Below are 26,597 nucleotides of genomic sequence, written 5' to 3'. Positions count from 1 at the left end.
AAAAAAAAAAATTAGTGGAAAACCGTATTTTGACGGCCATCTTGGACGCCATTTTGGATAACTGGTTTGAGGCCAGTTTTTATTTTTGGAACATCCTGATTGTGTTTTGGGGTCATCTAAGGAACCTAAAAAAGTTGGTTTGGTTGAGTCCTGGGCGGGGTGCAAAGGTAGGGGTCGTAGCTTCCCTAGTATAACCACTAAGCCACCATGCTGTCCTGCTCATAGCATATCTAGTATATTATTATTATTATTATTATTATTATTATTATTACATGTTGTTTTTGTGAACCTATACGTTGCAAGCAGCAGATTATACCCCCAAAATTGGAGATAATTTTATTGTGTCAAAAAAATAGATATCCTGCAAGGGTTTTTATTTTGAAGAGGAATAGACGGTGAGGAGGAGGAGGAGCAGGAGGAGCAGGAGGAGGAGGAGGATTACCCAAACTGCTTTCACGTTGGAGGTGCTGCCACCGCGCACAGCTGCTCTGCGGCTCCACCGACGACCTTCCTCCTCCTCGGCGAAATCGGAAAAACGGACATATTCTCTGACTTTTACCCGGTAAGCTGCAGATTTGATGCGTGTGTGCGCGCCGGCGCCAAAACGCGTGTCAGAAAATCTAGTAGTATTGTCGTCACGACGAGCTGCAGCTTGATGTCATCACCATGTTAATAGTTTAATGATGTATGTGCGTTCCGTCATTACTCCTGAGATCGCTCGATCTTTGTGTTATTACGCGATCATGACGATGGCACAGCGTTTCTTTGCTCCTCATATTGATTGTCGTGTTGCTTTTTAATTTTTTTAAATTACTATTATTGTGATGGACCATCCTGCTCGTGCGTAATGCTCCGCCAGCTTTGCGGACTTTGCAGTCGATCACCTCGGATGAGGTCATGCGGTTTTGTCTGTTGTCTGTCGGTGCCGTTGTGTGTGCGTTGAACGTGTTTTGTTTGTGGCGTGTCACTGCTTGCAGGAGATCCGTGCGGAGAAGATGCACTGAGGAGAACAGAGCAGCAGATACAGCGAGGCTGCAGTAATCGGAGGAGGGGGAGGTTACGGCGCGGCGGCGTTATCATCATCAGCGTCGTTACCGGCCCGTGTGATCGCACAACCGACTCTGAAGGGTGACTGTCGCCCCTGCGTGGGGGGGGGAATCGCCGGAGAAATAGAGCTGATCGCGAATTATGGCCACTCTACTGCGGAAAATCGGTCTGATCCGTCTGCCCGATCGAGACACCGAGGATCCGAAGCACCACCAGGGATCGCTAAAAGGCACCAAAGGGAACCAGAAACACAACACCAACAAACACTGTCAGACCGCCAACGAAAGCAACATCCTGAGCACCCCGGAGATTAAAGCGAGGAAGCTGGACCAGCACGGCAAGGACAAGCCGTCCAGCAAGGATAAGCAGGGAAAGGATGCGAAGGAGAAGCAGCAGAACGGAGGAGGCGGGAGTAAAGCGACCAGTGCCTCCTCCATACCTCCGCTGGCGCCTCACCGGCAGCACTGCACCCAAGTCCGGACGCGCAGGCTGATGAAGGAGCTGCAGGAGATCAGGAGGTTAGGGGACAACTTCATCACGGTGGATCTGGTGGAGGACAACCTGTTTGACTGGAACGTCAAGTTGCACCAAGTGGACAAGGACTCGGCGCTGTGGCAGGACATGAAGGAGACGAGCACCGAGTTCATATTGCTCAACGTCACCTTTCCTGACAGTTTCCCTTTCTCGCCGCCGTTCATGCGGGTCCTGGCGCCGCGGTTGGAGAACGGCTACGTGCTGGACGGCGGAGCAATCTGCATGGAGCTGCTGACGCCCCGCGGATGGTCCAGCGCCTACACGGTGGAGGCGGTGATGAGGCAATTTGCTGCGAGCCTCGTAAAAGGACAGGTGAGGGGGAGGAGGAAGGGTAGGTTTATTTATTTATTTATTTTAAGCATCATACGTCACGTCATCACCTGCATTAAATTTATCATGCGTCATGCGTAAAGGACGCGTAAAAGTAGTTTTACGCAAACAGCACCAGTGATGACTTGGAGATCATTTAATATTTTTCTGTCTGTCCAACTCTTGTCATGATTTTGAGGAATATTTTCAACTAAAATGTGGATTTGCGAAAGAAAAATGCCATGAATTGTTTGGTAAGGGTTGTTTGTATGGTGGCCACCGATGCCGTGGTATCACAGGCTGGTCATGTCGTTCCTCATCCTCATGCAGCGCAGCACTCGGTGTCTCTTTGATTCCAGCTCCTCTCTGCAGTCCCAGTTTGCTTTGCTTTTATCACCTTCATAAATCAGCATCCTTTGACAACAAAAGAGCGGCTGCCTATGCAGCAGAAAAGGCTCTATGCAGGCGATAATGCAGCTTGTGTGCTCCCCTCTACCACAGGAATGATTACAAAGGACTTGTCTGAATGCTGGATGATGGATAGAAAAGCTGCCAGTATTCTGAGAGCACACGTTGGTGATTTAGACTGACTGGATTACGTAATCAAATCTATTTTTCATGTCCTCATTGTACCGCAGCAGCTCTGCAATTCTCACACTGATGACTGCATTCACACTTGCAAGGCAGCGAACATTCAATAGTTCCATTTTCCATCCTGAGATTGGATTTATTTGTGTTTAATGTTTGAGTTTTGTGTCAGTTTGGTGCATCAGTGATATGAAGGGAAACCTTAGTGAAATGTCACCGGATTCTCCGGCCTGATCACCCAACCACGGAGACTCCGTGTGAAGGTTTTTTTTTTTGTCTTTAAAGATGTAACCTTGAAGGCTGCAGGTAGGTATTTTCATCTGTAGATTCTTTTTGTGATTATTCAATTAACAAAAGAAAACAAAAAGATCATTTGAATTTTCTAGGCTTAGTGTATCCTCTACATGTTTTTGGCACGTTAGCATGGTAAGGGGGTTATGCACTTCAAGGTTACATGTTGCTGAATGACATCTTGAGACTGAACCCCTGAACCTTTTGGTTATAGCAGACAATCAAATCTGTTGACTGAGCTACAGCTTTCCTCTGTACTCTGTAAAATACAGAGAGAGCTAATAGATTAGATAGTAAGTCCAATACAGGCCCTGAGGCCCATCAGATCCCGGATATTGTGGCATGAAGCGAGGGAGAGTCTACGGCTCCCCCTGGATGGGAAGCTTGTCCATAACAGGTTAGTTCCCCAGCTGAAGCCGGTACCCATTTACAGCTAGGTGGACTGAGACAAAGCACATGGAGTGTTTTGTCCAAGAACACAGACAGGTAGCATGACGGGGAGTTCAGCACAGGTCTACATATTAGAGCCCAACCGATATGGATTTTTTGAGGCCGATGCCAATAACGATATTTGGATAAAAAAAATGCTGATAATCGATAAATCGTCTGATTTTCCTATAGCCGGTAAATCAGCCGATATTTTTTTAAATGAATAAAATGTTCTTTTTTGGACCCTTAACAAAAAGGTATGAGCTAAAAGCTGAAGCTTTGTCCTCATATTGATTAAATTTATAACAGAGAATAATTTTCAAGTTCAAAAAATGCAATCAAGAATTAAACCTTTGTGAAATTAGCAAATACATATCCTTAAAAAGAGTTGTGACATACATCTAATCTTGTACCTCTTGTTGCTGCAACTTAGATATAGGTTCAGGATAAGGATATAGATCCTTATAAACTTACTTGTATGCTTTTGTCAGCTGATCAGTGCAGTGTGACCGTGAAGTACGGGGGCCGGTGATTAACACATTTAAGCAGGGGTGTAAGCAGCTCTCAGTTGAATGGAGTCAGAGCTCCATCTACTGGACAAACAGTGCAAGGACATTTTACATTGCCGACACAAACATTATTTCAGTAACTGTTCTGTTTTTGAGAAATTATCGGTGTTCTATCGGCAAAATTTCGGCTGATAGTGAGTACTTTGAAAAGGGCTTATATCGGCCGATATATCGGTTGGGCTCTACTACATATTGCTACACCAACTACCATCCCATTATGCAACCCAGTCTCACAACAGTTCGTGATGGGGGCACGAAAATGGGGCGCTTTTCATGTTGGGGCCACGAATAAACAGCATGAGACTGGGCTGCGTGGAGCCACCTGCCTTGCAAAAGGTAGGTAGGTAAACACGCAGAAAGGTAGGTAGCTGAGTCCATCCCCTCCAGATTAACACAGAAACCCAAAGCAATAAACACTACCTACAATATTGTGCATTGCCACACTGCCACTTGTTGGATGGTTAGTGGATTCTGGTTGGATGACGCAAAATTAGGAGTATGAGTGGTTTGTCAGTGAGAGACAAATCATTTTGTGAAGAGAAATGCATGAAATCAAATAAGTAAACCTTTTTTTTTTATTAACAGTGGCTACATTAAAAACACTCAAATAACAAGACCACACCTCCACACAGCCCTACCGAAAGGATTTTGTAGGAATTTATCCATGAAAGTAAAAAAAAGCAAGGGAGGTGGTTGAGTGAAAGAAAGAGCTTTTTCTCACAGAAATGAATTAAATCAGAGAAATATTCTGATTGGTTCACAGCTGTTTGATGTGAAAATGCAAATAGCTTGGCCACAAATTTACACAACACTCTGGAAAGGATTTCATAAGACAGACACTTCCTGGCCACCACTGATTGTTTTTACAATTTCAAAAACCTAGACACCCAGTGAACACATTCACCTGCCAAGACTCAGTATTTGCACGTCATGATATTTCAATTTCATGACATCATGAGGCTTGGTTCTACTGTTTTCCTACTCTTTAGAATTATGGTGCAGAGTTCTTGAAATAACAACCCTTTGAAATATCCATAAGGAGATTTAACAAACAAATTTCCATTTTATAAAGTATCCAGAGTTTTCTCAAAATGTCATCACCTCTTCCCAACCAGAAAAGCAACTTCTCCACAAAATCCAGTTTAGTTACATCCTCCACTTTTTCAGATATCCTGTATAGAATCAAATGAAAAAATAAAATGCAGGGTAACCTCTAGCCCCTCATCCAATATGCAGATATATTCATTGTGCAATGATTTTTTTTTAATCCATAAAACTGCATTTTTGCCCTTTTTAAGTGATTTCAAACTAACCAAAGCTATTGACAGTTATTTTTCAATGAATCAATCCAGCTTTAATAGCCTCATCAAAGAGTGCACGTGTAAGAACTACTGAACAGTGTGTGTGTGTGTGTGTGTGTGTGTGTGTGTGTGTGTGTGTGTGTGTGTGTGTGTGTGTGTGTGTGTGTGTACATGTTGATTTGCAGCTTGAGGAGATGAGTCGCTCTACAGAGCTCCCTAATTATGGTGCAGTGTCTGCCTTCTTCAGTTTGATAATGGAGACAATATTGATTAATTATGTGTGTGTGTGTGTGTGTGTGTCTGTGTGTGCTACAGGCTTCTGGAGTTGTGTAACTACACAGGCGCATGCTTGTGCTCTCTGTCCTGATTTTGTGGAACATGAACTCGTCTTTCACGCATAATGAAATGGCAGCGCACGCTGCACACAGGGCTAAATACACACAGCTAAGGACACAGGATATACAAGTATTTACTCGCGCTTGAGCTCACTGTGATGATGCTGGTGTGGCGTGTTTAGAAGCCTCTTCCTATTCTTAGCATGAGTGGACACATATAGTGACAAAGCAGTGACCTCAAAGTCGACAGAAATGTTTACCTGCAAATGTCACAAGCCGGCACGCCCACAAGACACAGAGAATACAGGCGCCTTTGTAGGTGTGCTTTATGACATCATTTAAGAGGTTTACTGTCTCACAAAACCCTATGTAATGTTAACTTTTGAGACATTTTGACAGACCATAGCACAAAGCACCAGAAGGTGAACTCCAAGCGAGTTCAGGTTAATAGTCAGCAATTATTATTATCACCACCAACCAACAGAAGATGGTTTCTGATATGGCATCCAGGGGTGCCACCAGGGATTTTGGGCCCAATGAAAAGAAACCTTACTGGGCCACACCTATATTATTTTGTCAGTATTAGAATTGTATTAGTGGCCTCTCTGGGCCCCTGTCAATCATTGGCCCCTATAATCCCTCTCCTCATTCTCCCCTTTTTGGCACTCCTGATTGTGTCTACAGATCTTTGAGACACACACACATATATATATATATATATATATATATATATATATATACGAGGTCTGTTAGAAAAGTATCGGACCTTTTTATTTTTTTGCAAAAACCATGTGGATTTGAATCACGTGTGATTGCATCAGCCAAGCTTGAACCTTCGTGCGCATGCGTGAGTTTTTTCACGCCTGTCGGTTGCGTAATTCGCCTGTGAGCAGGCTTTGTGTGAGCAGTGGTCCACCCCTCTCGTCGGATTTTTATTGCTAATAAATGTCTGAACGATTTGGAGCTTTGCTGCATCAAATTTTTCCAGAAACTGTGAGGGACCTCCAGGTGGACACCATTCGGAAAATTCAGATGGCTTTCAGGGACGATTTTATGGGGATTACACAGATTAAGGAGTGCTCCAGCCGGTTTAAAGACCGCCCACAGCGGCTGAGAGCTCGGCGCACTCCGAGTGCCGATCGACAGGCTGAAACCCCGCTGAAACAACCAGATCATTTCCAACGTGAAGGCTTTGTTGATCCGGGACGTCGTCTGACTTCCACAAAAATGGCAGAAGACATGGACATCAGCACTTTTTCGGCACATTCCACTGTTACAGGAGTTTTTTTCATGGAAAGAGAAGCGGAGGGATGCGCCACGGAGCCGCTCATGGTGCGGGACAAAAGCACCTCCGTGTTGGTCTCATAGGATGGCTTTCAGATGGCTTTCGGTGGCTTTTCAGTCGTGTGACTATCCGAGAAATTGTGCATGACCTGGACATGCCAGAACATGTCCTGTGAGGCTTCATCACGGTGTTGCTTTGCGCCATGCGGCTCCACCGCGATGTGCGGAATTCCTCCGCGCGTCTGACTCAATGTGCCGAAAAAGTGCAGATGTCCACGTCTTCTGCAATTCCTGTGCTAGTCAGAGGACGTCCCGGATCAACACAGCGTCCAGTGTGGAAATGAACGGCACATTTCACTGTTACAGGAGTTTTTGTCATTGAAAGAGGAGCGGAGGAATTCCGCGTGTCGCGGTGGAGCCGCATGGCACAAAGCAACGCCGTGATGAAGCCTCACAGGACATGTTCTGGCATGTCCAGGTCATGCACAATTTCTCTCACAGTTTCTGGAAAAAATTGATGCAGCAAAGCTCCAAATCGTTCAGACATTTATTTGCAATAAAAATCCAATGAGAAGGGTGGACCACTGCTCACACAAAGCCTGCTCACAGGCGAATGACGCAACCGACAGGCGTGAAAAACTCACGCATGCGCACGAAGGTTCAAGCTTGGCTGTTGCAATCACACGTGATTCAAATCCATATGGTTTTTGCAAAAAATAAAAAGGTCGGATACTTTTCTAACAGACCTCGTATATATATATATATATATATATATATATATATATGTCTATTTTAATTTGTTTATGGCATTTCAAATACAAAAAGTAAATCAGGCTTCTCAATATAAAAATTTCTAAAATTATCTTCCTTAGACTCAAACTGAAAGTAAATCTCTACAAGTTGATATAAATTAATTAAAAATATAAAAGCCAAGATGATGGGTTGCATAAGTAATACCTGTGAATAATCAGTTTTATTGCCAGAAAACCTCTCCCTTCAGTGTCAACCATCTACCATGTTGTTCCGAGGATAAAAGTTTCTTATATGTAGCAACTGCTTCGAAGGGAGCAGTTTTTATCACAGTACACAATGTGAGCTTGCTGTTAATTTTTTGTAATAGGTCATAAAACTGACCCCTACATGCAGCAGTTTATTTAATTACTTATTTATTTTTTTAAGAAAATGCTATGGTAAATTGCTCCATAGTGTCATGCCTGTGTTTTTCTGCTAAGACAAAAAAAGAAAGAAAAAAAAATGAATCCTACGCAACTGTGGGGAATGCAGACTTTAAGCTTATGCTAATAAGTACAGCAGAATTGTCCAAACTCAAGCACCCAAGAAATATGGAGTGAGAGTGTAAGATTAGATGTTGAGCCCAAAAAGACCACTTTAAAAATGCTAACAGTCAGAAAAACTCATGTTCCTACAAGCAGCTGCTTCCAAGAGACTGACATGCCAGTGTGTCAGTATATGATTAAAAAAAAATAAATGAGGGACTGCCTATAAAATGTCCTTTCATTTGCATTATTTTCCAATTAAAAAAATGTATTTGAAAAAAGAGAAAAAAAAAAGATTTGGTCTGCAAAAAGTCTGTTTGCAAAAATATGTCTTGAAAAGTGGGAGTTTGTCTTATAATCAGGGCCGTCCTATATTCAGAACAATATGGTAAATAGCACTGCTCCAGATAGAACTGCACACGGCGCTTAAAGGCAGCAACAGATGACAATCTGAGTTGTTTAATTAATGTGACTCAGAAAATATACAAAGGATCATTTATGTTACTAAATGCAACCCCTTTGCACCTTTAATTGGCTGTCAGGTCACGTGCTGGATAAACGGCAAACTGGACTTTGACACGGCCCAGTTGCACTTTATACTGAGGCCGTGCTGTCCAGATCATCAAGGGAGAGCCCGGAGATTTCGGGGGTCGCGGAAAGGCTTTCCCGTTTCAGGGTGGTGAAATTGTGCAGGCTGACTCACAGTTGTGTATTTCAGTACAGCGAAATAAAAACCGAGTCAGAGCTGAAGCCTGCAGTGACAGCTGTTCATACGATTACATGTGAATGTTTGCTTAAAAAAAAAAGCTGTTGTCACGGTAAAATGTCAAACGCTCTGTGCACGAGGCAGAAGCTGATGTCTGCTGAAGCTCGGCATCATGTTTGATTGTTCATAGCATCAGTTTTGATATTTGTGCTGTTGTCAGTACAGAAGCACTACAAAGTGAAATGGTGTCGACCTGCACTACAGGCTGCACAAATCACTACTCTGTCAGCACAGCTCACTAATTAAAATAAGTAATAATAATCCTCATAATGCAGTATTTTTACAATATGGATTATACATCAGATTTGTTTTGTGATATTAATTTTTTAAAAATATCTTTCCAAACCAGTTTTTCCCCCTTTTCTTTTTATTGCTGTTTATGTACCAATGACACCAGATCAAAGTCCTTGTATGTGAGAACTTACTTGGCAATAAATTCAATTCTGATTCTGATTCTAAAGTTTCAGAGTTAAGTGTTGAATTAATTCAGTGCTTCTGCGATTCACCGAAAATTGCTTCATTATTTCAATCATTTATCAGGAAAATTGCAGCGTGTTGACTACTTCAAGGTTTTTGTATGTGAGGATTTGCTGCTTAACTCTGTTTTATGTCTACAGTACTGTGCAAAAGTTTTAGGCATCCCAGAGTTATAATGAAAATGAAAAATCACCACTGCCCACCACTGATTGTATGTCAGGTGACATTCATTATTTGTCCCATTGTATTATTGATTATTAGTGTGTCTCCGAGAAGACACACCTGTCTACTTTTAAGCAAAATATCAAATGACACAAATCTATTTAGGTGTCACATAAAACAAATAATGAATGTTCCCATTCGTGCAATGCAAAGAACATGGCACGAATGGGAACATTCATTATTTGTCTAATAATTACCTGCAACAATGTTTCAGTATGTTTTTAGAAGCCTAGAATGAGCTCTTTGTATCTATGTAGACATGTGCCCCCTCATGGAGGCCAATATGTTACACCACCAAAAGGGACAAACTTTTGTCATTTTACAAGATCAGATCTTGTTGACATTCATACAATGTAGCAAACATTAAATCAAGCCCCCCCAACAGTAGCAGATATGCAGCATATGTTTTTGTGCATGTGCAAACCCTCCAATGACTGTTGCCTTTAAATAAATAATGCTGCCCTGGTTTTAGCCGACTGGACAGAGCGTCGACCTCCCATGCGAGAGATTATGAGTTTGCATCCCAAGGGGAGTGAGTGGGAGGAGTCAAAAACACAACGCAGAGCAAGCTGCTGCACACATACGCTGGAAAAAATGTTTAAAGTGTTTGTTTAAATATGCAAATCAGTTACACATGATCAGAATGTCAATTAGAAAACATAAGAAATCTTTAATTTGCAGTATTGATGAAAAATTTTAGGATTGTCCCCAGCCAGACATTCTATCCATTTTTAATTTCTAAGTTCACTTTTCCATTCTGTTGTACATTACAGTCCATATTTTCCCATGTAGTGGGTCCCATGTTTCCCCTCACAGTTTTAGCTTATTAGCTGACACTAACGTAAAAGTGTGAACTTTGTTTCTAACTTTCCATAATCCATCCAGCATTCACTAACCATCCAGCAGGTGGCAGACACATCTATGGGATATTGAATAGACAAAACAATGTTGCATTTAGCGTTGATATGGTGCATCAGAATTAGCAAGCAATGAATCAGTTAATTCTCATTGTATGTCCTTTTAACTCTGTGAAATAAAAGAAGAGGGAATTTCTTGTTTTTAAGATATTGCCTACACAAGCTGGAGGGAATGGACTAACCCACCCCCTCCCTCATTCACATTTCTGCTGTCTAGGTTGTACAGCGGTGCCAGCACGAAGAAGGATTTAGCTTGCAAAGCAAACATCAGACTTAATTGACATAGGTGACCTTCCATTAAATACAAGCATTTTCCAGTGATTTTTATGTAGGGTTATTTGTTTTTGACAGCAATATTCAGGTATTGGGGTCCTCAGCCTCGGAGATCAGAAGATGCCTTTGAAGGAAAGGTTTACTGAACTTGACTTTTTGGACAATGCTGTGATCTTTGTAGAATCAGTGGATTTTAGCAGTGACATTTGTGTCTCAGGGTCCTCAGCCTTTGAAACTGAGGGGAAGAGCTTATAAAGTCATGAGGTTGCCAGACAGAGGTGTTTGGTGATGACAATACCTTTGCAGCAGAACAAAGTCTTTAGGGTCCTGGTGCTTCCTGTCTTACTGTAACGTTGTGAGACTTGGAAGCTAACCAGTGACCCAAGGTAGATGTCTTCAGTAGTAGGTAGTAGTACTAACTTAATTTTTTTCATCCTCATCACATCATTTTTTTCTGTGTGAAGTCACCAATGTAAAATAAAATAAAACTTGTTATTATGTGGCTGTCAAGTATGCACACTCTGATTGGCTGATATCCGGTTGATTTTCCAATCTCAAAATGTTACAGTGACAGTCGGTCCGGATTGCGTGTCAGATTTGCAACTTTGTTTACAATTTTCACAGTGTGAAATTTGACATTTTCTCTTCGTTAAACAAGAGATTTAAAAGCAAAATAAAACAAAAAGCAAACAAAGAAATTATGAGCGATGAAGAGGACCGTTCTCCGAGCGAATTTTATTACACTGACGAGTTTGAATTGGAGGAATTAACAGCAAAGAAGCTCAAAGTGGACGTGCAAAATGAAGACCAGCAAAATGAAAACACAAGGCCTAACGGTCAAGAACAGATTGAAAACTTCATTACAAACCAGAAAAAAAACAAGTTGGACATAAACATACTCTATAAACATCTATTAAATTTTGTCAACGCAGCTAAAAAAAAAAAAACAACCAACTAATAAATGATTTTTATTAACATCGCTTGCTCGGTCTGTACGTGAAAATATCAGACCTCAGTATTTTTTGTACGGACGAAGCGCAGTGAGGTCCACACTGTCAAGACCTCGATCTGATATTTTCCCGTACAGACGGAGTAAGCGAGATTAATAATGCTTTAGATTTGCCTTTTATAACCTGCCATCAGTTCCAGAGGACTCTGATTAGTGATCTGATCGGGGTATTGATGATGAGGCATTCGATCCCCGTTTGTTTATCTTGACCTCTTGAAGCACATGTCGCCGTTACACAATCCCTTGGCCCCCAGGGCTGCTTCCCAACATGCACTGGGGTGTCCATCTCTCTGCCAAGTGACTGATTATCCCACAGCCACTTTTCATGAGTGTGTGTGTGTCTCATAGAGCTGAATCGGACGGAGTTGGGCGCCGTACACACTCACGTACTCTTGTTTGCAGAGTCTCTCCATCACACTTAGCAGATATTTTTAATGTCTGTTACTCTCTCGCTCTCTCTCTGTGTGCTTCCATTTTTGGACACAGCATGCAAACCCATTCTCCGAGACAACTGCGAGCACAATGGTGCTAATTAATGCTCAATTTCCCCTCTTCGTGCTGTAGTCACAGACTTCTCCTCCTGCCTCCTCTTCTGTCTGTGTCGGTCTGCGTCTCTCTATCGCATTTACAACCATGTGTTTGCTGGTGTTGGAGTGTGCAAACAGGGTGCTGAGATCACCTACTTCACACTCAAAATTGTTCCATTTTCTCACGGTGGGAAAACAAAACCCAATGAAAATGGAGAAAGTCACGAAAGATAGTCCCCAAAATCTGCATCTGAATCCATCACATGCAGCATCACATGCGACATACCTGTTAGTTAAGTGCATGCTCCTGCACTGACTGTAGCCTTTCTAAAATAATGCCGCTTTTACCCATTTTTTTCATTGTTACTTCATAGTTCATGAGCTCACAGCCAATTTTGACCTAATTGGTCCCAACTGACAGGACTAAACAATACTTAAAATACAGCCACAGTATACTATGACCTACACAAAAATGTATGATAACCTTTAGGTAATTATAGCCTGTTAGGGGTCATTGAAGGATTACACAGGGGTCAAAATTTCAATACGTTATGATCATCTTCATCGGCCTGTGACTTCCAACACCCACTGGATCAGTTCACAGCCGAGTGTGAAGCGGCTGGGATGAGGATCAGCACCTCTAAATCTGAGGCCGTGTTTCTCAGCAGGAAACCAATGAATTGTCTACTTCAGGTAGGGAATGAGGTCTAACCCCAAGTTAAGGAGTTCAAGTACCTCAGGGTCTTGTTCGCGAGTGAGAGGACAATGGAGCGTGAGATTGGCTGGAAAATCAGCGGAACAGGGGCGGTGTTGCGTTTGCTCTACCGTACTGTTGTGATGAAAAGGGAGCTGAGCCAAAAGGCGAAGCTCTCAATCTACTGGTCAGTCTTCATTCCTACTCTCACCTATGATTATGAGGGTTGGGTCATGACTGAAAGAACTAGATCGTGGGTACAAGCAGACGAAATGGGCTTCCTTAGGATGGTGGCTGGTGTCTCCCTTAGAGATAAGGTGAGAAGTTCGGTCTTCCATGGGGAGCTCAGAGTAGTGTCGCTACTCCTTTGTGTTGAAAAGAGCCAGCTGAGGTGGTTCTGGCATCTGGTAAGGATGCCCCCTGGGTGCCTCCCTAGGGAGGTGTTCCAGACACGTCCATCTGGGAGGAGACCCCAGGGAAGACCCAGGAATAGGTGAAGAGATTATATCTCCACACTGGCCTGGGAACACCTCGGGATCCTCCAGTCAGAGGTGGTCAATGTGGCACAGGAAAGGGAAGTCTGGGGTCCCCTGCTGGAGTTGTTGCCCGCGCGACTCAATCCTGGATAAGTGGTTGAAGATAAGTGAGTGAGTGATCATCTTGATTGGAGTATACACATACACAGTATAGGTATACCATGTGACAGACTGATGTCTTGTCCAGGGTGTACCCTGTCTGATGCCCTATGACTGGTGGGATCAGCTCCAAACCCCCCACCCAACCCTTGACCTTTGATTGGAGTAAGTGAGTATAGAAAATGGATGGATGGAGATAGGTACAGCACATTATTTGGCTAATCCTAAATTTTCCAAAGGGGTATAGTTTGGATGACTTAAGATGGAAAGTTACTGGATTATGGGGTAAAAACTGCAAAAAATAGTGACAAAGCCAACTTCAGTCTGTACAGGGGTCAAAAAATGATAGTTGCTCCAATTGTGGAAGGAAAAAAGTAGGGATATAACAATTAACTTACACAAATCAACAATTAAAATTTTAAATTAATTGATAGCTACATGGATACACAGACCCCTGAATTGAAATAAATATACTATGAGTCAATCGGCAGCTCAATTTTAATCTTGGAAATCTGTTAAATTTGTTTTGCTGCTACTTTCACACCTTCAAATGCCCATAAAAGTTCTAAGATAAGTACAGGGTTCTTGCGAGACTTTTCATAGGAATTTTAATGTTGTGAAGTAAAAATAAAATTAACATGTCCGGCAGTGGTAACGGATAAATGTACCCATTTGAGTGTGAGGTTCAGTTCATGATTTTTACTGATTAATACACTCAGACCAGTTCAGAGCAGAAAAGTTAGTGTGCTAACGGCATACTCTCCCGAGCGCCACTAGCTTAGCTTATTTCAAGGTAAAAGTGGACGCTCTCGTTTTGGCCGAATTGCTATACAGTTTTTGTATATTCTGTGTTAGCGCACGCCAGTGGCCAATGTGCTTCAAGAATTCCTTTGCAAGAATTCGTGTCGCTCCAACGAGAGCGCCACGCTGAGCAGGGTGCGCTAACAGCAGCTGGCTTCTTCTTCTGGGCTTGTTCTGTGTTGGGCTTTCTGCTACTGGACGTGGTGGTGCCACCCAGTGGAGAAGAAAAACGTGAACAGAGGCAGTGCTAAATTACTGCATCACAGTAGTAACTAGAGACATTCATCATGAAATGCCCCGCACGCAGTACTATTTTCCATGTAAAGTGCAGTAATATGTACATGTGTGGGGTAGGTGTTTGGTTGAACCCTTATGTGTTTGATGTAAACTAGGATACACAGTGGAAAAATTAGAGATTGACATTATATTTTTTTAGAGGATGTGGCCAACAGTGACCATAAAAAGTCAGTAGCCTTCGAACAAATGCAACTATTGGCAATATTTTAAAAGTAGGTCAAGGTCACTGGACTTTGAACCCATGCAAAGTACTCCTCCAAGGCATGTACCCACCAAATATGAAGTTTCTGTGAGCAATAGGTGCCGAGGTACGTTGCGACGAAGGATTGGACAGTTGTGACCATTGGTGACCTTGAAAAGTAGGTCAAGGTTACTGGACTTCGAACCCATGCGAAATACTCCTCCAAGTCATGTACTCACCAAATATGAAGTTTCTGCGAGCAATAGGTGCCAAGGCACATTGCGGCGAACAAATTTTAGGTGTAGGATTTGACAGTTGTGGCCATTTGTGACCTTGAAAAGTAGGTCAAGGTCACCAGCCTTCGACCCCATGCAAAGTACTCCTCCAAGACATATACCCACCAAATATGAAGTTTCTGCAAGCAATAGGTGCTGAGGTATATTGCAGCAAACAAATGTCAGGTGAAGGATTTGACAGTTGTGACCACTGGTCACTGGTCAAGGTCACCGGCCTTCAAACCCATGCTAAGTACTCCTCCAAGGCATGTACCCACCTAATATGAAGTTTCTGCGAGCAATCGGTGCCGAGCTACGTTGCGGAAAACAAATTTCGGACGGACAGACATGCAGACGGAAGGACGGACAACCCAGATGCTATATGCCCCGCCTCGCAGCACAAGCACTGCGCGGGGCATAAAAACCTAAGAACAATCGCTGGTTTTTCATGAAATATGTGTTTGAAGGTTGCTCCCTTGTTTTGCAGTTGGGGTCACCATAGCAAATCCATTCATTCCCCTTCTCTCCAGAACCTGTCTCCACCTCTCCAGGCTAGACTCAACCTGCTCTCTACTCTCACTACAGATCACAATGTCATCTGCAAACATCATAGTCAATGGAGACCCCTGTCTGATCTCACCTGCATTAAAAAAGAAGAAAAAGAAAACAGGAAATAGAGCCTGAGGCTTCCAACATGCCTTCTGGCCCACACAAGTAGTTAATAGTAAATATTAATTCTTGTTAGTTGTGCACTCTTCACCAAATTAGCATGTGATTATCCTCTAATTAATGTTGGCAGTCTGCACAGGGAGTCTGTCTGAGCTTAAATGATTTATTATGGGCATATTCAAGTAAAAATGATACAAGGGGCCCTTCAGACTGTGGGTTAGTCAGGGTGAGAGACACTGAGAGAGCGTCACTAAGCCACGCAGCAAAATGAGGTCAGCGTTGTCACAGGAGCGGAGCTGTAACCCTAATCTGCAGATCATTCAGCGTTCTCACCTCATCTCCATTTATCATCTGCATCGCTTTCAGACCAGAATAGTCATGCAAGAGCACAACAGGTCACGATCAGAAGATTTACATTTATTAAAGTAAATGTATTTATCATAGTGAGAGAAATATACCTAAAAATAATTATTTTTACTTTTTCCACCACAGGATTTCAGATTGTAACTGTTATCTTGTTTAATCACTAATCTGCAATGAGATCTTCTACTTTAGTACATCAGTCCTGGTCTTTAAAGAATCAGTTTTACACACACACACACACACACACACACACACACACACACACACACACACACACACACACACACACACACACACACACACACACACACATATATATATTTATATAGTACTGTGCACAAGGTTTAGGCATCCCAGAGTTATTTGAAAAAGTAGCATTTGTTGTTCCCACACACACCCTTTTTAGTTGGCATGTCAACATAAATTCAGAAGTGAATATGTGAGCTATATTTTTGATTCCATAATAATAACAATAATAATTTCTTTGTAAGTTTACTGGCCAGTAGAATACCACACAAACACAGTTGCAAATGATCATGTAATATAAAAAAGTTTGCAAAACACAATTGCTCAAACATTGTTCGGATTGTACTTAAAATTATTTTTTAAACATTTTTTTCAAATTTTTTTCATTTAAGAACAAACCAAAACAAAATTTGACACCTGAACATTCGAACACATGGTCATCAAAAGAACAAGGACAAATAAAGAAAACATACCCAAGACATTCAGCTCAATCAGGTCCAAAGGTTTTCAGTGATCTAACATAATCGATACGAGGCTGCCACAGTTTTAGAAACCCATCAGTCCTCCTTCTGAGTCTAAACTTGATTTTTTTCAAGTTAAAAAAAATACAAGGGATTTTTCAGGCATAAAGAAATAGATGGGAGATGAGACGTTTTCCAGGATAATAATATTCTGCGTCGTGCTAACAATGAGGTAAAGGAAATTACATCCACCTGTGAGTTAGTAAAGGACACAGTGGGGTCTTCAGGAACTCCAAAAATAGCGATAAGCGGACAAGGCTCCAGCCTGACTCCAAGAACGTGAGAGATAACCTCAAAATCCAATAGGGTTGAAGTTTGGGGCAACAAAAACAAAACCAAAAAACATATGACTTAAATCACAGGGATAAGGGTTACATTGATCACACAGATCAGAGATACTGGGATACATTTTGGATAATTTGGACTTTGACAAATGCAGCCTGTGTACTACTTTAAATTGAATCAGGGAAAGTCTTGCACATGATGATGACGTACGAATTCTGTCAACTGCTTTATCCCAGAAACCTTCCCCGAATTCCAGAAACAACTCTTGTTGCCAATTACAGATACATTTATTGAGTGGATGATTGTCCATTGAAAGAAAAAGATTATATATCTGCGACATTCGAGCTTTCTTATGGGGCGTAACTTCAAAGAGGTCCTCCCAGGGATTTTTAGGGGGCTGAGAGGGGAGGTCCATAAAAATTTAAATTATTTTTGAGGTCCTGCGACTTTTACTCTGCTGCAACTTATACAACCCCTGGCAAAAATTATGGAATCACCGGCCTCAGAGGATGTTCATTCAGTTGTTTAATTTTGTAGAAAAAAAACAGATCACAGACATGACACAAAACTAAAGTCATTTCAAATGGCAACTTTCTGGCTTTAAGAAACACTATAAGAAATCAAGAAAAAAGATTGTGGCAGTCAGTAACGGTTACTTTTTTAGACCAAGCAGAGGAAAAAAATATGGAATCACTCAATTCTGAGGAAAAAATTATGGAATCACCCTGTAAATTTTCATCCCCCAAATTAACACCTGCATCAAATCAGATCTGCTCATTGACACTGACCCTATGTGTCTTTTTGCAAGGAATGTTTTTGCAGTTTTTGCTCTATGGCAAGATGCATTATCATCTTGAAAAATGATTTCATCATCCCCAAACATCCTTTCAATTGTCCAAAATATCAACATAAACTTGTGCATTTATTGATGATGTAATGACAGCCATCTCCCCAGTGCCTTTACCTGACATGCAGCCCCATATCATCAATGACTGTGGAAATTTACATGTTCTCTTCAGGCAGTCATCTTTATAAATCTCATTGGAAAGGCACCAAACAAAAGTTCCAGCATCATCACCTTGCCCAATGCAGATTCGAGATTCATCACTGAATATGACTTTCATCCAGTCATCCACAGTTCACAATTGCTTTTCCTTAGCCCATTGTAACCTTGTTTTTTTCTGTTTAGGTGTTAATGATGCCTTTCGTTTAGCTTTTCTGTATGTAAATCCCATTTCCTTTAGGCGGTTTCTTACAGTTCGGTCACAGACGTTGACTCCAGTTTCCTCCCATTCGTTCCTCATTTGTTTTGTTGTACATTTTTCGATTTTTGAGACATATTGCTTTAAGTTTTCTGTCTTGACGCTTTGATGTCTTCCTTGGTCTACCAGTATGTTTGCCTTTAACAACCTTCCCATGTTGTTTGTATTTGGTCCAGAGTTTAGACACAGCTGACTGTAAACAACCAACATCTTTTGCAACATTGCGTGATGATTTACTCTCTTTTAAGAGTTTGATAATCCTCTCCTTTGTTTTAGTTGACATCTCTCGTGTTGGAGCCATGATTCATGTCAGTCCACTTGGTGCAACAGCTCTCCAAGGTGTGATCACTCCTTTTTAGATGCAGACTAACGAGCAGATCTGATATGATGCAGGTGTTAGTTTTGGGGATGAAAATTTACAGGGTGATTCCATAATTTTTTCCTCAGAATTGAGTGATTCCATATTTTTTCCTCTGCTTGGTATAAAAAAGTAACCGTTACTGACTGCCACAATCTTTTTTTCTTGATTTCTTATAGTGTTTCTTAAAGCCAGAAAGTTGCCATTTGAAATGACTTTAGTTTTTTGTCATGTCTGTGATCTGCTTTTTTTCTACAAAATTAAACAACTGAATGAACATCCTCCGAGGCCGGTGATTCCATAATTTTTGCCAGGGGTTGTATACTGAAAACCTACCCTCGTGTGTGTATATATATATATATATATATATATATGTGTGTGTGTGTGTGTGTGTGTGTGTGTGTGTGTAAATAAAATTTGCTGTAAATGACCAAAAAAAAAAACTCATTGTCATAACTGACAAATCCAAACATAACATTTTCAAAACAGAAATTGAAGTCTGCATTGTTGTAATTATTACTGTATAAAGTGACACCCCAAAATAATTTAACATATTCACAGCTCCAAAATAAATGCAGTCAATCTTCTGGAAATAAACCACAAAAACAGCAGTTTGTAACAATGTCTGAAATAAATCTTATTAAATAAGTTTTGGTTGGATAAAGCCATGTATAATTCCAAAAAAAAATCTGTATTTTTATTAAGCAAGAAAAATCTATTAGAGAGGGACAACATTTTTGTCCAACTCACATTGTCAGAATGACTTTTCCAGAAATTAACAGCTGAAACAAAGAAGAAAATTCCTTCTGAAATAAAGTTCTCATTCCTCTGTTACTATTTTTATTTTTTGAAGATGGTGAAAAGCAGATACTCTGCATCTTATACCCAGGGTATATAGGGAGAAGGATGCTGAGGATGGAGCCACCAGCAGGAGGAGAAGAGGGAGGACAAAGAGTAGGTTTATGGATGTGATGAGGGAGGACATGAAGGTGGTTGGTGAGACAGAGGAAGATAGAGAGGACAGGGTAAGATGGAAATGATTGTTCTGCTGTGGCGCCCCCTAACTGGAGCAGCCAAAGGAAGAAGAAGAAGAGTGAAAAGCAAATATTTCCTGCTGCTTTTCTCAATGGGGCTTTCAGTCCAAAATTGCAGCAGCCTTACTGCAATACCATCTAGGGCAGGGGTGGGCAATCATGTGCCATGAAGGGCCGAGACACTGCAGGTTTTCCTTTCAACCAGTCACCTCAGCAGGTGACTTCATTCATGATCAGGTGTCTCAGCAGCTGATTTAATTGACGATCAGGTGTTTATGTTCAAGGGAGAAGCTCATCAGCAACCCACCTGCTGAGGTGATTGGTTGCATGGAAAACCTGCAGTGTCTCGGCCCTCGTTGCCCACCCCTGATCTAGTGGCTGTTGTCAAAAAAACTCTACAGTTTCATCTCTTTACTGCTATATTCTTTGACATTACTGTGATTAAATAGGTGACATAAATAGGTCATTTTTAAAGGCAGGAAAATGTTTTGTTTTGTTTTTAAAGGAAGGGTCACCTCAGTATCTTTGGGATGTTTTTGGTGTGCTGTGCATAATACATCTCCTCATCTGTTGCATATCTTCCTGAGATTTCCCTCTGAAAAGCAACATGACAGCGTGTGACTGTAGACTACATATGATAAAAAATATTTGTAGCGCACTGCAGCACTCACGGCAGCAGCCCATCAATAAGAAATTCATTAGTATTGGTTTTACTGGAGCTCCTCAGTTCCTTTTTTCTCTCTGGACTCTCTGCTTGTTCTAACATATTTTACTGCACGCACAATCTACAAAAACATCAAGAGCTGCAATAATAAATCAGTTGGTAATTAATTGGCTGTTCTGATAATTCATAATTCTGATTCCAGCTTCTTAAAGTGACAGTGTGTAAGCTATAGTGGCATCTAGTGGTGAGACCGCAGATTGCATTATGGTGTCACTGGGCATGACTTTGGTTTCCCTTCACATTTTCTCTTCATTGGCAATTGGGAAATAATGTGCAGCAGCAGAAGTGAAATGTTTTTTTTAAGGTGCCACATGGGCATCAAATCCTAATTTAGAGTCACATCATTTTTTCATATATATGACGCATCTCAGACTTGTACGAGTGACACCTGCATGTTTGTGCAGAAGTGTCGCCAACACTGAGATAATTTATCCTCATAACCAGCGCCTTATCTCCATTTTATGGCATTTCACCCCAGGTTTATTCATAGCTGTGTGAAGAAGGGAGAGTGTTGGCACGGTGACGCCCAGGTGGCAGCGTGGGTCAGCGTCACGTGTCACACTTGGCACGCTGTTTACCGGATGATACGGCGTAACATGTGTTAAAAGTCCCGTTCCACACCTATAAACACAAAGCTGGTCAGCCAGCTTTCCATCAGTGCACTGCTGCTGTCAACATCCGACCCCTTGTTTGTGGCAGCACATTGACCCAACTGTCAATATTTGACTGCATCTGTTTGTTTATTTTATTTGTTTATTTTTTTCTGGAAATAGGAACGACAAAAATAACTGTGTTCTGGCTTTGTTGAATTTCTGATTTCACAATGCAGATCAATATCAAAGTAAGTATGTTTGGACATTTGCAGGTTTTGACTCTCCCGCAGTGTGTGTGTGTGTGTGTGTGTGTGTGTGTGTGTGTGTGTGTGTGTGTGTGTGTGTGTGTGTGTGTGTGTGTGTGTGTGTGTGTGTGTGTGTGTGTGTGTGTGTCCATGAAGTTCATATTCATATTTGTGCCACTACATTCACTTTATCGTCTTAAATGGCACTAATGTGATTTTTTTTATAAAAGGTTTACATTCATTTTTGAAGCAGAAGGTTTGAAGATATTACACCCATTCTGGCTTCTTTGCACTGGCTTCCTGTCTCTGTAAGAGCAGATTTTAAGGTCTTGCTGCTAACCTATAAAATTGTACATGAACTGGCGCCTTCTTACCTGGCCGATTGGTGAAGCCATACGTACTGGCCCAGGTTCTGCAGTCGCAGGATGCGGGACTACTGTGTGTTCCTAGGGTGAAGAAGAAGTCAGCGGGTCAAAGAGCCTTCTCCTATCATGCACCCGCTCTGTGGAACAGTCTCCCTACTTTCCCTACTCTCCCTATCAAGAGTAAAAACGTATTTTTGCTCCCTTTCTTATCAATAGTTTTCGTAAAGGTCTCTACACCAGTAGTTTCACCAGTGATTCAGGTGTGTTCTGTCAATCAAGAACAAACAGACACCCAAATGAGCTAATCAGTTTTTGGTAGAACAGGGAGAGATGGAAAATGTGCAGGTTAAGGGTCCCCTGAGAACCAGGGTTGGGAACCACTGCTCTAGACCACAGATGGTGTATCAGTTGCTCACCCCTGAACCACCAAATCTCAGTGAACTTGCAAAGATGGTGAAACAGCTGAGAGCAGGTAAAGCTGCAGAGATCTGTGGCTTCAGGGCCAAACTCCTTCAGGTGGATGGAGAAGTTATTATCCTGCGTTGGTTCCATTTATGAGACATGTCCCTCACCCTTCCTTGCTTCACGGGCTCGATGTGTCAAACCCAGGCGCGGTCCTCAGCGTCTCACAAACGAACATCACAAGGTCGAGTTCCCGGCAGTTCTGCTTGAATCACACATGACTTAAATGCAGAACGCCATCCAATTATCTGCTTCAGCTGAAAGTCTTTAAGGTTGCATGTGAGCACCAGTCACAGGTGCTACACATGATGTTGATAAGGGTGAAGGATTCTTCAGCCAGCACCTTCTCCACAGACAAATCAGTTCTCATGCCACCTGGAGAGCAAAGAAAAGAAAAGAACACCAAAATATCCAGCCACACCCCCCAACACACAACAGTACCCCCCCTTTAACGGGAAGCCTCCCGGCGACCGAACAGACCAGGCCCGAGAACAGCACCTCCCTCCGGGGTCCTCGTCAGGAAGCAGACAGCACCACGCTCCCAAGGTCTACCACAGACAGCAGGACAGGGCACTGCAGCTGGAAGGCCGGCTGGCATCAACAAAAGCCCCAAAACATTCCCCAGTACAATCCAACACACAGGAAAAAACACAAAACCCACCCAAAACCTCCCCAGGGGACCGTCCCATCAAACCCCGGGAAGAAAAGAAAAACTCCCAAACACAAAAACCCAACACAGCCCCACAAACACAATACAAACATAAATGCATAAAAGAGAAATAACAAACAACCCCCCCAGAACGACCTGCAGAGCCCAACCCCCCCCCCCCCCCCCCCCAGAAGGCCTTTACCGCCAGTTCCAGGAGAAACAGCCAGAACCAGAATCCCACAAAGGTCCCCAGGTGTACATGGAGCAAACAGCGCCCCGCAGAGGACCGTACCATCAACCCCAGGAGGTACCCTCCCCACAACCCCGGAACCCCAGACCCGGCCACACTTGGCTAGTTGGCCCCAAGCCAATTCCCCCCCAGAGGACCGTCCCATCAACCCTGGAGGTGGAACCCGGAAGGAAACATAACAAAATCAAAATTCAACCCCCGGAGGACTACCAAAAACAACCCCGGGGGGATATAAAACGACCGTAAACCCTGTTACCCTCCCCGGCACCCCGAAAGACCCCAGGTCCCTCCCAGAGCCCCTCGGCGGCTCAATTTTGGCGAACGGCTCAAAACATTAAGCTGGGGAAGGGAACAGGAAAAACTAACCCAGCCCCAACCCCAAGGCGCAGCGGAAAACCGGAAATACGTCCGGTGCCCCAACTCGACCATACCCCAGCCTCTCGGGAGGGTTGGAACTACCGAAATGGCGAACGGCAACAGATCGGCCCACCCCTCCGACTGAGGTATGTTCCCGCTGCACCACCCCCGGCAACACCAATGACGAACGGTACAAAGGCTCACCGAGGCTGGAGTGGAACCGGGCCCTAACCAAACCAAGAAAAACGCCCCTAACACCCCCCCCCCCCCCCCCTAGGTGCAGAGGTCTTCTGAGAACGCTCAGCGTGACCAACCTGCACCACCCCACAACCCACAAGACAAACGGTCTTGGGGCAAGTGAGGTTGGGGTTATGGATGTAGGGAAATAAAAAACAACAAAATAAAACGACCCAACAACCCAAACAGAAAATACCTAAAAACACATAAAAATTAACGTTTAAGTGAGCCCAGATGGGCTTCTATCCGCCTAACAATTCACTCCACCAGACATGCCTCTGACTCCCCAAACAAATTATAACCCCTATTTAAAGAAAACAAAACATTAACCCGTACTAGATTTTTTATTTTTTTTATGTGTGTTATTTTGCCTGTCCCAGAACACCTGGAGATACGTCACCATTATTTTTCTTGACATTTATATGTCGGGGCAATACAGTAATCTCTGCTCGTCAGAGCTGCATGGGCTCGTCAACAGGAGGAGCCAGTGGTCCCGTCGGAGGAGCCTCAGTGGGGCGAAGAAGAGGCGGCCCAGATCTGTGTCGGGGAAAGCCCCGAGACGAAAAAACCCGCTCTGATGGGCGTCCTCTCTCGCGTCCACGCTCCTTCATCCGATCATCTAGACGAATCACCAACGATATTAGCTCATCTAAATCGTTTGGCTCGTCACGGACTGCCAGCTCGTCTTTTAATGACTCATTTAACCCATCTACAAACACGCCTCGTAAAGCTGCGGCATTCCAACCTGACTGAGCAGAAAAAATCCGAAAGTCCACGGAATACTCCGCCGCACTCCGCCTCCCCTGCCTGAGATTCAGCAACCGTTGAGCAACGGTATTCGTTTTCACCGGATGGTCAAAAACCAGTCGAAACTCCCGGGAGAAAGCCTTAAAGGATCCTAACAATGGCGAGTTGTTACTCCACAACGCTGTGACCCAAGCTAAGGCGTCACCTCGGAGCAAATTTGTCACATATGACACACGACTCCCATCAGAAGAGAAGGAAGCCGGTCGCTGAGCAAAAACCAGAGAACATTGCATCAAAAACGAAGCACAGGCTTCAACGTCTCCCGCACAAGGCTCCGGATGACAAATAATCGGTTCGGACGCCGAATCTCTGGGTGACGGAGTTATCTGCACCGGTATCGATGATGCCGCAGCTGGAGCAGCAGGAAGCAGAACGGCTTGCGCTGCGAGCTCCGTAACACGGGCGTCTGTTTGTTTAATTTGGTTTGCGAGATGCTGTAATTGCTCCCATATTTTCTCCAAGTGTTCTTGAACTTTTTCGGCAAAAGGAACCGCCTCTGCTGCTGGGTCCATTATGGAATGGCCGGGAACTACTGTTATGTGTCGACGCGGGTTGAGGAGCGGACCTGCGTCAGACGGAACCCAGCGCTACAAACAACCAGAAAAGCGGTTCCAAAAACAATATATTTATTTCACCCACTGGTGCATAAAAAGTGTAAAAACAGAAATAGCGTCCTTCTGGTGGAGTGAAGGCTGGAACGCTCTCCAGCGCCCAAAAGGATCGAAGCCCGGCGCTCCTGGACCCACTACCACCGCCAAACACCCCCCAGGTGGACACGACAAACCGACTCTCTGCGAAGCATAGAAGAGGTGAGGTAAGTTAGCAGTTACAACTAATATTCTTCAAAAGACACACACTATCAGCAACACATACAGGTCTGTATTTTAAGATTTATGCAAATAAGCAGCTTCTCACAACAGGTGGAGGACCACTTGTCCGCATGCCACAGCAGTGAGAAGCGAGCTGCACAATCCTCATCACAATTCAAGTATACTGCGTAACAAAATACCAAGTTACTATCAACAATTAGTCAAACACTTAATCACCTTTGATGTGTGCTGACAGCATGTGTCCCTCACCCTTCCTTGCTTCACGGGCTCGATGTGCCAAACCCAGGCGCGGTCCTCAGCGTCTCACAAACGAACATCACAAGGTCGAGTTCCCGGCAGTTCTGCTTGAATCACACATGACTTAAATGCAGAACGCCATCCAATTATCTGCTTCAGCTGAAAGTCTTTAAGGTTGCATGTGAGCACCATTCACAGGTGCTGCACATGATGTTGATAAGGGTGAAGGATTCTTCAGCCAGCACCTTCTCCACAGACAAATCAGTTCTCATGCCACCTGGAGAGCAAAGAAAAGAAAAGAACACCAAAATATCCAGCCACACCCCCCAACACACAACATGCTACTTCTGAAGGGAAATACCCAAAAAGAAAAATGCACTGTAGGATTTAGACATAATTTCTGTGCAGTTCCAGTCTGTTTGAGAGTGAAAGAGATGTCATGCTGATATCATTGATGTAAACATGTGCAAAGTTTGTGGAATTTCAAAAACTGTGAACATTTGCAGATGATATAATAATTACAATTAACTTTAAGGGTCAAGTCAGACGAGAGCAAGAGTGGACAAAAGTGGGCCTTGAAGAACCAAGACACTACAGGTTTTTTGTGATACTGATAGCTACCGTTGCTACTCATACCGAAGATATTTTACAGATTATGAGAACTTTAAGTTCAGCACTTTGGTAAAAACCACCAGCTGAGGTGATTTGTTGCAAGAAACCCAATACAGTTATGGCACACTGTTGCCCATCCCTGCACTAGATGGCTTTTTCGAAAACTTTTACACAACATTAATCTCTTTCCTCTCTTTCCTTCCCTCACCTCTACCACTACCTGTCCTCACAGGGGCGTATATGCAGGAAAGCAGGGAAGTCCAAGAAGGCTTTCAGTCGCAAGGAAGCCGAGGCCACCTTCAAGTCCCTGGTGAAAACTCACGAGAAGTATGGCTGGGTGTCCCCGCCCGTCTCCGATGGTTGATGGCTTGACTGAAGCCCCCCCCCCCCCCGGTGCTAGCTGGACACCCCCAGCTAGCCCTGACCCACAAAATGACACACCATGCTCACTCA

At 43.1% G+C, this 26,597-nt stretch overlaps 1 protein-coding gene across 1 annotated transcript; it reads left to right on the top strand.

Moving 5' to 3' along the window:
- Window positions 1–409: 409 nt before the first annotated feature.
- On the top strand, window positions 410–26,597 carry ube2ql1 (ubiquitin-conjugating enzyme E2Q family-like 1). Its single transcript, XM_034160864.1, has 3 exons — window positions 410–562; window positions 978–1,893; window positions 26,377–26,597. The coding sequence occupies exons 2-3, from the start codon at window positions 1,189–1,191 to the stop codon at window positions 26,506–26,508; spliced, it is 837 nt and encodes a 278-aa protein (XP_034016755.1). The 5' UTR covers window positions 410–562; window positions 978–1,188; the 3' UTR covers window positions 26,509–26,597.

The sequence above is a fragment of the Thalassophryne amazonica genome, chromosome 20 (assembly GCF_902500255.1).
Source record: "Thalassophryne amazonica chromosome 20, fThaAma1.1, whole genome shotgun sequence".
Classification (NCBI taxonomy): Eukaryota; Metazoa; Chordata; class Actinopteri; order Batrachoidiformes; family Batrachoididae; genus Thalassophryne; species Thalassophryne amazonica.
Note: the sequence above shows the minus strand (reverse complement) of the source record. Positions and strands in the feature narration are given on the sequence as shown.